The 17,047-nt window shown below is 38.4% G+C and overlaps 1 protein-coding gene across 6 annotated transcripts in view; it reads left to right on the forward strand.

Moving 5' to 3' along the window:
- Positions 1–17,047, forward strand: part of Trappc3l (trafficking protein particle complex 3-like) — a 97,236-nt gene that overhangs the window by 17,168 nt on the left and 63,021 nt on the right. For 3 of the 6 annotated variants that reach the window (XM_013507365.1, XM_013507364.1, XM_013507368.1), the window contains 2 exons: positions 13,550–13,733; positions 16,696–16,793. In XM_013507365.1, the coding sequence (XP_013362819.1) occupies positions 13,692–13,733; positions 16,696–16,793 (140 nt within the window). In that variant the 5' untranslated portion in view covers positions 13,550–13,691. Of the gene's footprint in view, positions 1–10,078; positions 11,845–13,549; positions 13,734–16,695; positions 16,794–17,047 lie in introns of those variants that run through there. The other 3 variants (XM_005409744.2, XM_013507367.1, XM_013507366.1) reach the window with 2 other exon arrangements.

The raw sequence follows: 17,047 nt of genomic DNA on the forward strand, positions 1-17,047 counted from the left end.
ACATAGTCATTTATCTGTTAGTTTACACCAGAAAAATGAAAGCATATATCTACATGAGAACTTGTATATGAGTGACCATAGCAACTTTTATAAAAACTGTAAACTGGAAATGACCCAAATGGCTATCACTGGGTGATTGAATCACCAAACTTTATAAAGGCAATACTCCTTAATAAAATAAAAGGAAACAATAATGGATATATATGAATGGAATAAATAAAATAAATTTCTAAGTGAAATAACTAAGAACATGAATTCAATTCTGCCTGAATAAAATTCTACAAAGTATTAATCTATACTGACAGAAAACACACCAGTGCCTAAAAAATAGGGAAGAAGAGAAGAGAGATCACAAAGTAGCATGGGGAATGTGAGTTATATCAACTTATCCTCTCAGGGTTTAAAGTTATGGAAGTAACCAAGTGACAAGAAGGAGACACCGAAGCCACTTCTGTGCCATCAAGGAATTTGTTACTAATTTGTCTGGGCAAGGGAGCGTCTCTGGTGACCTGCTGCTGTGTGTGGTCATATAAAGAAATATCTGACATGGATGGGAAGCAGGAGGAAGGGGAAGTCTAGACCACAGCTTTTATTAGGGCTTCTGTGAGTAGGGCAGGTAGACAGGATTGGCTGGTCTAAATAAATCCAGTGGGCTTTGGAGTGTAGAGTGTCCCTGCATGTTTACAGCTTAGTCACGTGTTGATTTAGAGCAGGGAAATGGGCTTAGTATGTGAGAGATAAGGAAGTGATTCTGTATATAGGCTCTGGATCACAGAGACATGTAAATTACTTGGTCATATTTGGCCTTGTAATTAATGGATGCCACATAGAGGAATAATCTGAGAAAACAGGGGTAATGGAAATGTTCATTCTATTAATTTGATGACTATATATATATGTGTTTACATCATACATAAATATATATACTTACCAAATAAAACCATAAAAATTTTAAGAATAATCAATTAGAATAGAAATGCAATGTAAAGCACATGCAAAATAGAGGAAAACAAAGGGGTTATTGACAGGAACAAGGTAGTAAACATGGAGGGGTATGGTAAAGAGAAAAAACAAAACAATGATGGAAATGAGACTGTCAAAGTAACTACCATGAAAATTTCTAAATAGCAACTACCGAATGCTTCCTACAGATTAGGTGCTGTTCTAACAATTTTATCCTTTTTAATCTCCACAATAACCTATAATGTAGTACTAACATCCAAAGTGGTTTTACAGATGAGCATACTGAAGCATGGAAAGATTAAAGAAATGTCCCAGGGTCATACACAGATGAGTAGAGAAACCAAAATTAGGGTGCAGATGGTCTGGCATGTTCTTTTAACTATTGCATTAGAGCTGGTTTAAATTTGCCTATAAAAGTGATTAAAATATAGTCATTATATTTACAAGAGACACATCCAAAACTATATCACACAAAACTTTAAAAGAAAGGTTTTGAAATATAGATCACTGGAAGTAATAAAATTTAACAGAAAATTAATAATCTGAACTAAAAGCAAAAAGTGTCAAAAGGGCTAATTTTGAACACTGTCATAGTAAAAGCAACAATCCATTATGAAGATATGACAATGTCAACTTGTATGTGTGTCTATATTACTTTGAAATATATAATGGAAAAAGCTCAGAATTATAAGAAATTCTTATTATAGAGAGAATTTTAGCACACCTTCATCAGAAATGAGTTGATCAGGTCAACATTAGGAAGAATGGAAAAGATGTGAAGAATAAATTTAGTAAGTTCTAATATATATGCATATATATATAATATTCCTTATTCTAAGACAGAATAAACATTTTTGTAAGTTCCCTCCAAAATCATGTGCCAAAATATATTGATCATGTAAGATTACAAAGAAAATTTCAACATAATGTCCAATAATATGGAAATAGATTAATCAGCTATGATAACAATATTATTTAATAAGGATCAGCAATCCTGCTTTTGAGCCAAATTGATCCACTGTCTGTTTTGCATGGCTTATAGGCTAAAAATGGTGTTTATATTTTAAAATGGTTGAATCTTTTTTTTTTTTGGTTTTTCTCCGGTACTGGGAACCAAACTCACGACCTTGCGCTTGCCAGGCAGGAGCTTTGCCACTGAGCTAAATCCCCAGCCCAATGGTTGAATCTTTTAAAAAATATTTTGTGATATGAAAATTACATGAAATTTTAATTTCAGTGTTTACAAATAAAGTTTTATTGGAACACAGCCACATTTATTACTTAAGTGTGGGTGGCTATACTACAGGAGCAGGACTGAATCATGGCAGATATGTATGGCTGCAAAACCTAAACTATTGCTATTTGGTCCTTTTCAGAAAAATTTTGCTAGCTGTGCATGGTGGCACATGCCTGTAATTCCAGTGCTCGAGAGGCTGAGGCAAAAGGATCTCTGTGAGTTCCAGGCCAGCCTGGCCAACATAGTGAATTCAAAACAAACCTGGACTCCATAGTGAGACCCTGCCTCAAAAAAAAAAAAAAGAAAAAACAAGTTTTGCTAATTCCTTCTATACGTCTGTAAAAACAAGTTATCTAGAATGAAAGGTATTGTGTATTGGTAAATCTTTAAAACTGTGAGAGAAAATTCAAGCTCCTAGATAAGTGCAGTTGATACTATTATGTAAAATTTTAAATATTACATATTTCTTATAGGTAGTGTATTAGGTTTCTATTGGTGTGACAAAATATCTGAAAAACGAAGGCAGTAAAAATTTATTTTGGCTTATGATTTCAGTCCATGGTCAGCTAGTACAGTTGACCTGGGCCTGAGGTAAAGAAGTCACCTGTTGATGAGTTAGTTATTGCCCTCATGAGTCTGACTTCCCAAAATCACATTTCTGAAAACATGAGCTTTTGGGGGACGTTTTAGATCTGAAACATAACAGATGTTACTGTGTAGAGTTCTGAAACATGCATGGCAGTGATAAATATCAAATTCTAAATAGGGATAACTGCAGAGGAAGAGAGAACAATAGCATTAAAGAAGATGCAGGATATTTCAGCTGATTCAGTTCTGCTCTGTTGATTGAAAGAAAGCCTGAAGTATGTATAGCAATGTTGTGTAATGTTTGGTGAGAAATTTATGTTTATAATTTCATATTTAAACATTCATTAATTAAAGTATATGGGAAATAGGAAATTATAGACCTTATCAAAAAGGACCATTGCTTGATTAGATACACTATTGGAGTGTCAGATTATTGCTATACAGGGGTCTTTTGATGACAAATTTTTTGTTTTCCATTGTTTGCTGTTGAAAAAATTAATCACTTCATCTTCAGTCCCAAAGTATAACTTGTCAGTGACTGATTGATTATATTTGTAAGTACATCAGTTTTTTTCTGGGCTTTGGCTTAGTCATTTGCACTGCTGTAACAAAATACCTGAAACTAGACAATTTATAAAGGATAGATATTTATTTTTATCACAGTTTACATCTAAAATGAACCCCCGAAGTCTCCTGTGTTTAGAAGGTGATTTGGATCATGGAGGATTCATCCACTAATGAGCTCAGTGGCTAAATGTGTTGTTTGGAAGTTTGGCTTGGTTGCAGGTGGGTCACTGAGGATGTGTCTCCCTGACTTTTCCCTGCTTTCTCTAATTCCTGGCTGTGATGGGTTGAGCATCTTCTCCGCCACGCCCGTGCCACCCTGCTTTTGCCTTGAAGCACATTGATCAGGGACTAAAATTGTGAGCCAAAATAAATCTGTCCTTCTGTAAGTTGTGCCAGGTGTTGTGTCCAGTGATGGGAAAGTAAATAAGACGATTTCTGATATCTTGATATCAAGATCAAGACACCACCATTGCTGTCTTATGAGAACTGCTTTACATTTCCAAGGTGGTGCCTTATTGCTGTGTCTTCATGGGGAAGAAAAACAGATCGAAAAAGAGGACTGAGTTAGTTCCATCCCTCCCTTTTGTAAAGCTCTAATTCATTCAGGAGGACAGAACCTTCATGACTTAATCACTTCTAAAAAGGCCTCACCTCATAATAACACCACAATGGGGATTAAATTTCAGTATGTGCGTTTTGAGAGACATTCCCCCTGCAGTGGACTTTTCGGTCAGATTTTCTCCTTGTTAAAGATAAGCTTATTTTTGTCTGTCTTTTTAGCACATAGGCATCAAATATGTACTTTTCATCAGAAACTAACCACTCATGCATGGGCACATGAATGATGAAAATCAGATCTGAGCACTAGAGCTGCCCTTAAGGAAACTCCATAGCTGAGGCTATTGCTGGCTCCTCAGCAGGTATCAGCTCCTGGACTCTACTTGGGCCGGGGCTGTCAGGCAGCTGCCCTTCCCCTCATTTACTCTTGCATTTCTTTCCACTTCCACTTTCACCTTCATGCCCATAATTAGGTGAAACAGTGTCCTAGGATAATTTTAATAAGTTAAGCTTTCATGTGTTCTTTGCATGCTCAGTTCAGTGGGATAAAGCACATTCTCAGTTTGTACAATTTCCACCTCTGTGCACTTGCAGAATATTTCCACAGTTTTGAACCCATACATAACCTCTCCCCACTTCCCTTGTAGTCCCCATCCACCACTGATCTTTTTGTTTTTGTGATTTACTGGGCTAGGTTTTTCACATCAGTGCATCTGTTTGGCTGATCATTACTGGAAGAGACAGACTGGCATTGCTTTATCTTAGGAGAGGAAATCTCAGATGGAAAGTCTATAGGGAAAAAGTAAATACCATTGTGTATATATTTATCATTTAGCCTTCAAACAGCTGGCCCATGATTTCAGTATTAGAAGGCAGAAAGAAAAAAAGACAGACTCTCCTTACAGATAAAACAGAAACAAAAACAATGAAGAAATTAATAAAAGCAAAGCCACCCAGAAAAGTGTTACTTAGAACCCACATCCCAATAGAAGGTCCATATTGGAAGGGTGGGAACAGGTCTCATGAGTCCATTCATACGTGTCGTAAAAGACAAAGTCTTGTAATTCCAAAGGGAATCTCCACATATGGCCAACAAGTGTGTGAAATGCTCGATCTCCCCATGCTGATACACACAGGCACACATCACTGAGGCGTCCTGTGTCCCCACCAGACTGGCAGGTTCTAAGTGTGGTGCCGACCAGCACCAGCGAGAGCATGGCGGCAGAGCAGAGCCCGGTAGGTGCTCCCAGCAGAGCTCTACGTGTGTGTCCCTTTATCTTGTAGGGCTAAGGCTAGAGATTTAGCCCCATAGAGAGCCTCACAAGTCAAGATTTCTTTTCAAGACTGTTGTCACAGCACTACTTGAAGTAAGAAGGAACTGGGACCATCACTGACATCCACAGGGTATGGTGAATCAGTGTGGGCCACATGAACTGGGGAAGGCTATGGAGATAATGAGGCGGGGCTCTCTGGGCCCCCAGGGGAAGGGGCGAAGTGCAAAGGATGCCTGTGTGGACAATCTGTTTCTAAAATGAAACATCCATGATCTCAGTCTTCACACTCAGATGTGCAACAATCTTTGTGCAAGAATGTGAGACAGACAAAACCAAAGAGTCAGAGAAAGGCAGAGCCTGGGAGATGAGCCCTTCAATTAATGAAGCTGGGTGTGGTGGCACATGCCTGTAATCCCAGCACTCGTGAGGCTGAGGCAGGAGGATTGTTGCAAGTTCCTGGCCAGCCTGGGCCACAAAGTGGGTTCAAGACCAGCCTGAATTGCATGGTGAGAGTCTGCCTCAAAAAGACAACAAAACAAAAAAACAATTAATGAAGGAGAACTGTAGAGGTGGATGTGGGAAAACTTTTATGTACCCATTCAGTGATGTACGAAGATGTTTATTTGTGAATATTTTTAATTATATAGAGATCAATGTTAAATCTTCCCTTTTCATTTACCTATTCAATAAAATATCCACTTTTTATTATTAGTGAAATGATAGTAAGAGAAGAAATACTTGCTACAGCAATGTATAGAAATATTTATCATGAAAATACAGTGGTACTTTAGTTTACAAACATAATTCCTTCCACCTTCCAACTGATGAACCGAGTCAAATTTCCCCATAAATTTAACATTGAACCTAACCATTGAATTTGATTCCATTCATGACCAATTTGGTTTGTGACCAGGATCATGGAAAGAAATGTTTGTGAACAAACGTACCACTGTAAATGGAATTCATGATGAATAAAGAACAGAAAAAAGACAGTCATCCTCCCCAGAAGAGTGACCTCCCTGAGGTGCTCCTCCTTCCTGCCCTCACCTCCATGTGCAGGCCTGGGTTTCTCCAGTGCTGGGTGGGGATTGTGCTGACCCATAAGTTCTTCTGATATCCCACATAGAACTGGGGACTTGGCCTAGTTGAACCATGAGGACTTTCAGCAGCCGTAAATGTATAATTCACTCATTCAGTGGTTCTAACAATTCACATCCATATGGGGTAAAGGAAATGTGCATGTCTCTAAATCTCATTGTTTTAGAAAAATCCCTGGATGTGAAATTTCCAGGTAAATGTGCACAGGTTGAAGATCTTGGCCACTGTGTTCACACCTGAGGGCTCCACATAGAGTTGCAGCCTTGTCAGGGGAAGGCAGGGGCTGCATGGATCCTCTGTGGAGACCTGACGTGGGAAGGAGGTGGAACAGCGAGCGGTGGGGGACACCATGGTACCTGGGAGGGAACCAGGAGACAGGGAAGGCCCTGCCCAGGCCTGCTGTTCCACAGCTCAGCTTCTGAGTGCAGCAGCCTGCCCTGCATTTTGGCAGATGAGGAAGCTGGTCTGGCCACCCTGCTGCCAGCAGGTCTTCTGCCATGCCTGAGCCCCTTCTTTCTCTCTCTCTCTCTCTCTTGGATCCTCTCTGAATGGTCAACCTGTTACAAAGCCACTGTGCTTCAGTGGAGTCCATCCAGGTTCAGTTCTCAGCTGCCACAGAGGGACCCATCTCAGCTGTATGATCAAGATAGGACTTTACAGAGTAGCTCAGGGCTCATGGGCACTGCTGGAAGGTCAGGGCACGAGTCCTCGAATGAGAGACCAGGCCTAAACCAGCCACAGGTTCCTCCAAGAGTGACCACCAACCTGACATGTACATTTAGGAGCAGGTACCTGAAAGCAGCTCCTCACAAAGAGTATATGTTGTAGTGTCTTGGTTACTTTTCTCTTTATTTCTGAAACAAAATACCTGACACCTAAAATTAAGGAAAGAAAGGTTTATTTAGCTCACAGTTTATGGAGGTTTCAGTCCATAATCAGCTGGTTCCAAGGCAGGGTGGCATGATGAGAGGTAACAAATCAAGGCGGCAGAAGACAGCAGAAGCAACAAGAGCAAAAGGAGCGGGGGTTTCCTCCCTTATGGTATACAGACTACCTCCCCCTGGGTATGTGTGTGTAGCACTCATACCATCTCTGTGCCGCCCTCTTGCACAGTCTCAGGATGTTCACAAAGTGAGGACTCTCGCTCCCTGCTGAATAACTTAAACTTACAAACTCAAGGTGACACAATGAACAACGTCCTAGAGTGGTAAGGGCATGTCCTGTACACCCCAGGATATAGAAGTGCTGAGTTAGTTAAGTTTCTAAACTTCCCAAATTCACACAGTGTATCAACTGCTACAGGGAGAATGACACTGTAGAAATTCTCAGACTAGGATAATTTCAGGGTACAGAAAGAAGTAGATGGCTATTTCCTAAAGTGGATATTTCAGGTTGAGAGAAAGTGGGATGTGAGTCCTACTAAGTAGGAGGTGTCTTTGGTGTTACTGATCCACAGTGAATAAGGAAGGAACAGATGAGCAGACCAATAATGAATACAGATGATTTATCAGTAATCAAAATTGCAAGAGCAAAAACAAAGTCCAGGATAAGATAAGATGCCCCAGTGAATTTTAGCAAGTATTCAATACACAATAAATGCTGATGATTTTTCAATTCTTTCAGAAAAACGGAAGAGAAAGAACCACTTCCAAACACATTTTAGATTACAGTATCACCCTGATAACACAGATAAACACAGATGTCTTGTAAACAAAACAAAATGAAAACACCATACAAGAAAATATTCCTCGTGAACATTGACAGAAAAATTTTCAATAATCTACTGGTAAGCTAAATGCACTAGCACATTCAAAGGCTGCAACAGCAAAATCATTATTGGAATAACCTCAGCTGTGCAGGAATGGTTCAACATGCACAAATCATGCATTGTGAAAGACCACATTCTCAGAATAAAGTACAAAAATCATAACATTTCAATGCATTTGGAAAAAAGCATTTGAAAAAATATAACATTGTTTCATGATAAAAACTATTTTATTCACTATGTGTACAAGGAATAGACCTCAATGCAGTAAAGGTACTACACCACCTGACAGTGTGCTCAGTGGATGGACAGTGAAGGTTTCTCCTCTAATGTCAGGAATGAGGTGAGGATGCCCACCTGGCATCTTCTATTCAACACCATACTTGGGGTCCTGGCCATAGGAATTACCAGGAGAAAGAAATCCAAGATATCTACATTAGACAGAAAGTAATGACATCTATTTTCAGAGGATCTATCCGGTATACAGAAAACCTAGGATACATAAAAGTGTTAGAAGTAATGAACAAATTCACTGAAGTTGAAAGATACAAAATCTGCACGGAAAAATTAATTCCATTTCTATACACTTTATCACCACAATAAAAAACATAATTCAATATGTCATGGCACCACCAACAGTGAATGCACAGGCAAAGTTTAACCAAACTCATCTGTTGCCTGAAAATTATGGAACATTGATGAATACTCGAGTGAAAGCCACAGGAGAAAGAAAGAAATGTTATCCTCTTAGACTGGGAGAATTAATACTGTTATGGTATCTGTGCTGTGCAAAGTAAACACCAGAACCATTGCCGTTCCAGACAAACATCTGTGACATTTTCCTATAAATAGAAAAGCAATCTAAGTATTCATAGGAACTATAGAACACTACAAAGAGCATTCGCATATCTACAGAAACCAGATCCAAAGTAGATGCATTGCTATACCTCATTTCAAACTATATTATGAGGTGACAGCAATCAAAGCAGTCTCGTACTGCAACAACAGCAAACACACAGATTAAATCTGATAGCCCAGATACAAACCAGGCCTACTTTCACTGAGAGGTCTCTTTTGTTTAGACCCCTCCTTTTTTTTGACAGAGTCTTCCTTTACATCTGGCTGGACTTGACCTCAGTGTATGTTCTGGCCTGGGCTGGAATTCCCAGTCAACCTGCTGCCTTCCCCTCCTTAGTGCAGGGGTTACAGGCATTCACCTCCATGCCTTGCTCACTTCATGAGCTGTTAACAGAACTATGAAGAAACTAATTGTGACAGTACTGCATGTAACCACAATTTTCTGGGAGGCTGAGGCAGGAGGACCACAAATTCAAGGATAAACTGAACAAACCAACTACTTATCGAGAACATGTCTCAGAATAAAGGAAAAATTTTAAAATATATTACATTTTACCTAAGATCAAAGGTTCTGGATTCAATCACCAGAAATTAAAAAAGAAAATCCAGGGAGAGTATGTGGCAAATAGAGCTCTGTGTGAATCTTGGTCTCATTTTTCTGAAGAGTGACAGCCTCCAAGTTTGTCAACCCTTCAAAACTTATTGGGCAGTGTGACTTACAAAGTGATCAAATCCCAGGAGGGATAGGGGAAAGGAGGATGCTCTCAAAGAGATACGAACTCTTAGTCACAACAGACAATAAACTGCCAGTGATTTACTGAGCTACATACATGGTGACCACAGTGGGGAAGCAGTGAATCTCAAAATTGCTAAACAATGAGATTTTCAATCCTATTCACTGTAAAAGAAATGGTAGGTTTGTAAGGCAGTGGTTACATTAGCTAGATTGACTTTCTACAATTGAGCCAGACATCAGAAGAGCACATACTACCCTATTAATACATGCACTTCCTGTCAATTACCAAATAAGGATATTGTACACCTGCAATCCCACCCCTCTGGAAGGCTGAAGAAGGAGGATTACAAATTTAAGCCCAGCCTGGCCTAATTAGTGAATTACTCAAAATAAAACACGAGAAACAAAATTTAAAGTGATGTAGGAATATTGCTCAATGAGAACTCTGGTTCAAATTCTAATACTAAAATAAAAATTTAAGAAAAAAATGATAAAACTTTTTTCGCATTAAGATACCCAGATTCTGAGAAGATATATTTAGTAGCATATTTGTAACTATTTCATTTAAAAGGTAAAAAAATAAAAGTTTCAACCAATTCAAATACCTAACAGTAGACCAACGTCCACATAACCATAATCCTTATGCTAGTGTATTGACTAAGGCACATGTGCAAGAGAAACTGCAGAATCTTTGGGATGTTGAAATTATATGTGATTTTTATATTTTCCTTTTTAAACTTTTTCCATGACAGAAAATATTGAATTTGTGTCATATAAATAGCTTGTTCTCAGATTAATTATATAAAATGAAGCCAGAAAACACTGAAAATTCAAGGACATGGTTCCACAGTCCACACCAGAAAGAAACAGCAAAGAGATTGAAAAAATCAAACATTCATGATCTACTTAAAATAACTGCTTCAAAATAATCTTTAGTAAGGTCTAAGTTAAATGTACACCAGCAGTTTCACATCTAAGTACTTTCCCAAAGAAATCCAAGTCTGTACCATACAAACACCTGTGTAAGAATGGTCATAGCACCTTCCTTTTTAAGGTCAGCACTGGAAGCAGCACAAATGGCCATGAGCAAATGGATGTGGGAACAAGTCCTGCTCCACCCACACAATGGCATGTGACAACTGCACTGCTGACAAAAATCAGCACGTGTGAAACCCAGCGTGGTTTTGCTGCTTGAAGAAGACCTACCAAAACATTTATACGGAATATTGACAGCCCCATCCTCACTAGAAAAGGCGAACTCTCCACCAAAGACACAAAACACATGGTCTGCTTGGGATAGGAGGACAGGAGGGGATATCAGTGGCCACAAGCAAAGTCCCGAAGCGATGTGTGAATGTGTTCTGCAACTGCACTGGGGTGATGATCTCCACGGCCTGACAAAGACTGCACCTTACAGTCACCACCTGCTGTCCCCTCATACTATGTCGCTGTACTGCATACTGCAGTCAGTGATTGAGTTCAGAATCTAAGCATGAATAGTCATCCATGTGCATCTGAAAGGTAAAACCTGCTATGAATCCTCCCCTCCTGGCCATGTAGGGGTTATAATTTGAAACAATTTTATCCATTAAGGAAAATGATTATAGATGTTTGTGGAACATCTCCATAGTCACTATCAGAATTGAAATGAAACTGAAGGCAACCCAGGAAAGAAAATTGTCCTAAAATCCAACAGATCTCTAAGTGATGACCCTGAGCACTGTGTCTTGAGAGGGAATGGGCCCTTTAGAAGGAAAAGCACACTCCCCCCTGTACTTGCTGCATCTTAGACATCTACACATTTGTTGCATTAAAACTTCAAATACATCAGACTCCTAACATCACAAACAGCTGTCTGCGTTTTCATTTCTGTTTCTCAGGAGCACACAGATTGTTCTATGAGAGAATGGGGCCATAGGGTGTTCTTATCAGAGGGGGAGCTCAGTCTGTGGGCCCAGCATATGACCTCACTTCCTTGGCAACAGGTCCAAACAGAACTTGGAACCATAGAGTCACCGGACAGCACAGTCTAATGGCAGCTGCCTTCCCAGTCACTTGGCTGGAGACAGTCAGAGGAGAACACGCTGTGCTATTTTCCCAGGTCTCCAGGCTGCAGCTGCAGGACCCTGCGCAGGAAAAGCACTTGGAAACGAGTGCGAGGATGGATCACAAGGTCTAGATGCTCCTTGAGGCCATAATGGTAAATGAAATAAATCAGACACACAAGTTTAAATATCAGACATATGATTTCTCCTGTATGAGAAACTGCTTTAAATGGAAAGCAAAGTAAAATACAGGTAAGAAGAGGTAGTGAGATCTTTTCAGTAAGCCTGAGATTAAGAGATGTAGGGGAGAAGGAAGAAGAAAGGGAAGTAAAAAGAGTAAGTGTTGAGGGCATGCTCCAACTTACCACAAGCAATGTAAACATCATGTACTGTAAACCTAGTAATAATAAAAATGTAATATGACATTTTGCTCCAACATTATTTGAATGTACGCATCATAAAAATTGTTGGTATTGGAATCCACGTAGTCAAATCATTCTTTGTTGTGTACTATCCAGATATTCTTGAACAAGTTTCTCAGTCTTCTTTCTTTCAAATTTCTATGGTTTAGGATGTCAGCGAATATAGTACTTGCTACTTCACAGGTTGTGGTTGAGTTAAAATAAGAAGAAAACTATGTTATCTATCAATTTTATGTAAATATAAGTTGTTACTAATCTGCTACTAAAAAGTCAACAGAACTGGTTTCCCTGCAATAATGGTGTCACAGAACATGGGCACTGTGGGAATACCTTCATCATTGTACAGTTCCATTCAATACCGTCAATAACAGACTGGCCCATATTAGTTAGCCTCTATGCAGTAGCTTATAATGTGTTTTACAGCTCATATTCCCTCTTCTATACTAACAGTTATTCTCTGAGGTCATTATTATATTTTTGATCATTTTTCACATGTATGAACTGAGCCATGGAGTAGTAAAGTGACCAGTCCCAAGTCCCACAGCCAGTGATTGACAGAGCCTCAACTAAGCCTGAGCCTTCTCAATCTTCTAGGCTCTTTCAGCTATGCCACACCTTTCTTCAAAGTACTTCTTGGTGTGTATCTGTATAGCAAGATGTGGCAGAGCAAATTTGGCTGATTGTCACAAACTGGAAGAAATGGGAAACTTGTTTTTTGGTTTTGTTTTTGTCTTTTTGAGACAGGATATCACAATACAGTTCAGGCTAGTAGTTCAGTCTCACACTGTATCCCAGGCTGGCCACAAACTCAGAGTGATTTTCCTGCCCCAGCCTTCCAGGTGCTGGGAGTGTAGGTGTGCATCACCAACCTGGTCGGAAACTACTGTCTTAAACTGAGTTTTATGCTTTTATTTCTGAAATGAACCCATTGTGAGTGAGAGTTCTGTAAGAAATTGTCACCCATCCCATCACTCCTTAAAACTGCTGAGGAGTGATAGCAAAAGAAGGGAAAGCAGGCCTGCTTAAATATTGCAGTCACAAAGGATGGGAATCCATATGCTAAGAACAGTGTGGTCCCACTTGAGTTGTCAATCAGGTTTGAATCCAGGATTTAGTGCCTAGAGATTGCTGATTCTTTCTCTCTAATTCATAGGACAATCAATACAAGACTGAATAATGCTAACATTCAGATCTATCTTGGATTGTGTAGGTTTGTGATTTTAAAACAATGTATTGGCTTGAGAACAAAACACCACTCTTGAACTCCCTGAGGCTAAAGAACTTTTAGTGTTTTGTGCTTCTCGTCTGACTTCACACTATTAGATTTTTATGGGTCTAGATCACAATTTATTATAAATGAAGCAGTTATTTGATCGGTGACCATTAGAGCAGTACAAGGCAGTCCTGTTGCTTGTGTTTTTTTCCCTCTTCATTTCAGCAAAAAGCAAAAGCAGTGGTGTGCAGAAGTAGGGTTCCTGTCTCAAAGCAAGGAGACATCTCAGAAAGAGTCAAGGCTCATGCACTTCTGAGGCATTGAGCAGAAAAAAGGAATTGAGGACAACATTCTCCATCTCCACACCATGTCTCGCCCCGTGCCCAGAAGACCAGAATACCATAAAATAGTAAGATCTTTTCTAAACCAGGGTTCTTCTGATTCACAGAAAATGTCTTCTTGAGCTGTGTTTTAATTTATTTTGAAAAGTGATGCTACCAGGTAGAATTCTCAGTGGAGCAATAGAGGGTTTAGTGGAGTGAACCATAAATAACACTACTGGGAATAGTTACAATTACCACTCAAACACCATAAAAAAATCTGTTGTTAGTGCAGATTTTAGGGTATTCTTTGCTGTTAACTGTTTGAAAATATTAAATGTTTTATTCATCTCTGATAGAAAAAATGAAAAGATTAAGTGATTCTTTGTATTTCATACTGCATGAAATAGGAAATGAAATATGTACATACACAGAGAGAGACAGACCAGTAAATTATGTGTAAAATTCAAGAAGAATAAGAGCACCAGAGAAAGTAAGTATCTAAAGATTACCTTTAAAAGGATATTTCTTAGTTTTAAAAAAAACTTTTTATTTGGTCTGGGCTGTTTTTCTTTCTATATATTCCAAATTCAGAATTATTGTTAAAATTTAATTTTTGTAGATTCAATTTAAATGAATCATCCTTAATCTTTACATGTAGTGTTAGCCATTCTGATGTCACAGATGTGAAAATTCACATTGAAGTTTAAACCTGTATTATTTCAAGGGAGTGATTTGATGTAATTAAGACATTTCGGCCTTGGGTGCTTAGTGTTATATGATGCCCCAGCACATCCAAACTGGAAACACCTGCAGGTGGACCCCTGGCATTCTGAGATCCTTGTGAAGTTTGCTTTGGGATCCCCATGCTAAAAATCATAATAATGTGTATCCATAGCTCACAGTGTACTGAAATATAGGTATATGTATATCAGATTATAATATTTTATCATCTGGAAACAATTACCAGTGTTCTATTTTTATATATAAAGCTATTTAAAAATCATTGAGAAGTAGTTGTGTCGACTTTTATTGGGGTCCTTGGTATAGGTCTGAGACATAACTGCACCTATAGTTCAAGATACAGTTCTTGGTCATGAAGCAGAATGAAGCACATGGGGTTTTATAGGTTTTGAAACTCAATTATATATAAAATATGCTTCAAAATATGCTGGTACATCGAGGGGTAGTAATGCCATTATTTTAGTCTGGTCTTACTTATAAATGGGTACAACACCCAGGCCATGGTAGGTAGGCAAGATATAATTTTTTCTCCTTGTATCTCTTTTTCAAATGCTTTTGTTATTCTGTCAGTAGTAAGAAACACATTATCATTCATCTTCTCTTTCCTTCACTATCTCTCCCTCCTGCACCTTTGCTTATTTTTATGCTGTAGTGTTAGTACATACCAGTTCTTTGTTTTCTATTGTGGCTTCTTACATGTTAGGTAAATATTTCATTTATTTAATCATGTTTAATTTTATTTATAATTATTTATGATTAATAAGTAGGTTCCTGGAACTTTTAAGTAAGAACAGTATTAAAACTGAGTACATGGTGAACCTCTCAGTATTATGTTTCAAAATAATTTTGTTCATGTGACTTCTCACATCTATTTCCTAGTAAAAATATCATCATACACATTATTGTCCTATATCTTAATTGAATGTTACTGTAATATCAATTAATGTTTGGTTTATATTCTATAAATATTTGTAACAATTTGATTCATATTTTTTCACCTAAAATATGCCCATATGGCCCAAATAATATTTTGTTTCTGTTTACTGAAAATTTATTTAATATATATTCTACCTGACTAAAGAGATGTGTTTTTCACCATATAAGCCCTTGTACAAGAGAAGGCACTAGTGGTGTTGAGCTAACTTTGAAAGTATTTAAATCAAAATTGTAATACTTTATAGAGGACACTTTGTTAAATAAATAATTTTATTTTTAAGTCATTGCTGCCTATGCTTTTTTTTTTAAATCTGCATGTTAGCAGGCCTTATTTCATTGTACTGATTTGTTTATATAAGTACCTGGGTCTGTGGGTAAAGATACTTCTTCTAACTTGGAATCTGTGTTTGACCTCTCCTGAAATACAAGCCTACGTGCAGAGCCGGATGATTTTGTGTACTTATCTTTCTTCTATCTCCCTCTCCTACCACCTCTACTCCTGTGTCCTTCTGGACACACTGCAGTGACATCTGCGGCTCAGAGGAGGCCGCAGCGTGGGAGGCCACGCTGGCTGCGGCAAATTGCTGGCCACTTGGGCAAGTGTCCCAGGGTGCCTGAGGCTTCCTTTCTCCCTCTACAGGACTAGCAGCATCGGGATGAATTGTCTGCAAGACCTCCATCCCTTTCTTAGTTCTCACTCTCAGAAGCAAAATAAAGTCTTTTACAAATGGATTTATTGAACTTTATTCTATTTCACATATTTCTAACATATCTATAGTAAACCAAATTTAAATTGACTCGTTATTAGTTGTAATTTGTAAATCACCCTAAAATTGAACATATTTTGGATATCTATAAAAAAACACGTATTCTTCTTTTAAGTAAAAAGGGAAAAAATCCTATGAACTTGCTACGGCAGCAGTGGGGTTCACTCTGAGTGTCTCCTTGGCACATGTAGGGTCCTGAGGTATGGTACAGATACAGGAGTCTCACCCAACCATTCCCTTCCAGCTGAAAATCCCAAAGTCAGGACCATCCCAGAATAATAGAATTTTCTATTACAAATTAGCAATTTTTTTAAAACCTTCCTCCATGAAAATGTATTGCAAATTATATGATGCAGACAAATGCATAGAAGATGTTCTCACCTGAGGAAATTTATTTCACAAGTTTTCCCTCAGTCCCAGCAATGTATCCAAATATAAGTCAAATTTGTTCTCAAAGTGAAAATTGTTGCGAAAATGGGAGGATGAAAACAAATGAACAGATGATCTCTGAGACTGATTTCAACTGGAAGATTTTATTAAAAAACTACAGTAGTATATTGTCATAAATTTGCTTATCACATAAAACTATCCCTTTTTTCTCCAGAACAGAGACCTCTTGGTCCTCACCTATGGAGCTCTGGTTGCCCAACTGTGTAAAGATTACGAAAAAGATGAAGACGTGAACAAATACTTAGATAAAATGTGAGTAGCAGCCTCTCCTTCTTGGGGAGTGTCCACTACTTTGTAACACCGCTGCGTGTCCCGCTCTAGTGACTTGCTGCACTTCACCAGCCCTTCTGCCAATTCAGGACCACATCAAAAGCTGGACATCATTTCTTACACCTGACATTCAAATTAATAGCATAAAGTGATAGGAAGGAACTGTTTTCCATGAACATCAATGTAGAATGTTTTCTTATTTAAATTAGTAATCATTTTTGCTTACTGCTAAGCAA

This window comes from Chinchilla lanigera, unplaced genomic scaffold (genome assembly GCF_000276665.1).
Source record: "Chinchilla lanigera isolate Chin_1 unplaced genomic scaffold, ChiLan1.0 scaffold00125, whole genome shotgun sequence".
Classification (NCBI taxonomy): Eukaryota; Metazoa; Chordata; class Mammalia; order Rodentia; family Chinchillidae; genus Chinchilla; species Chinchilla lanigera.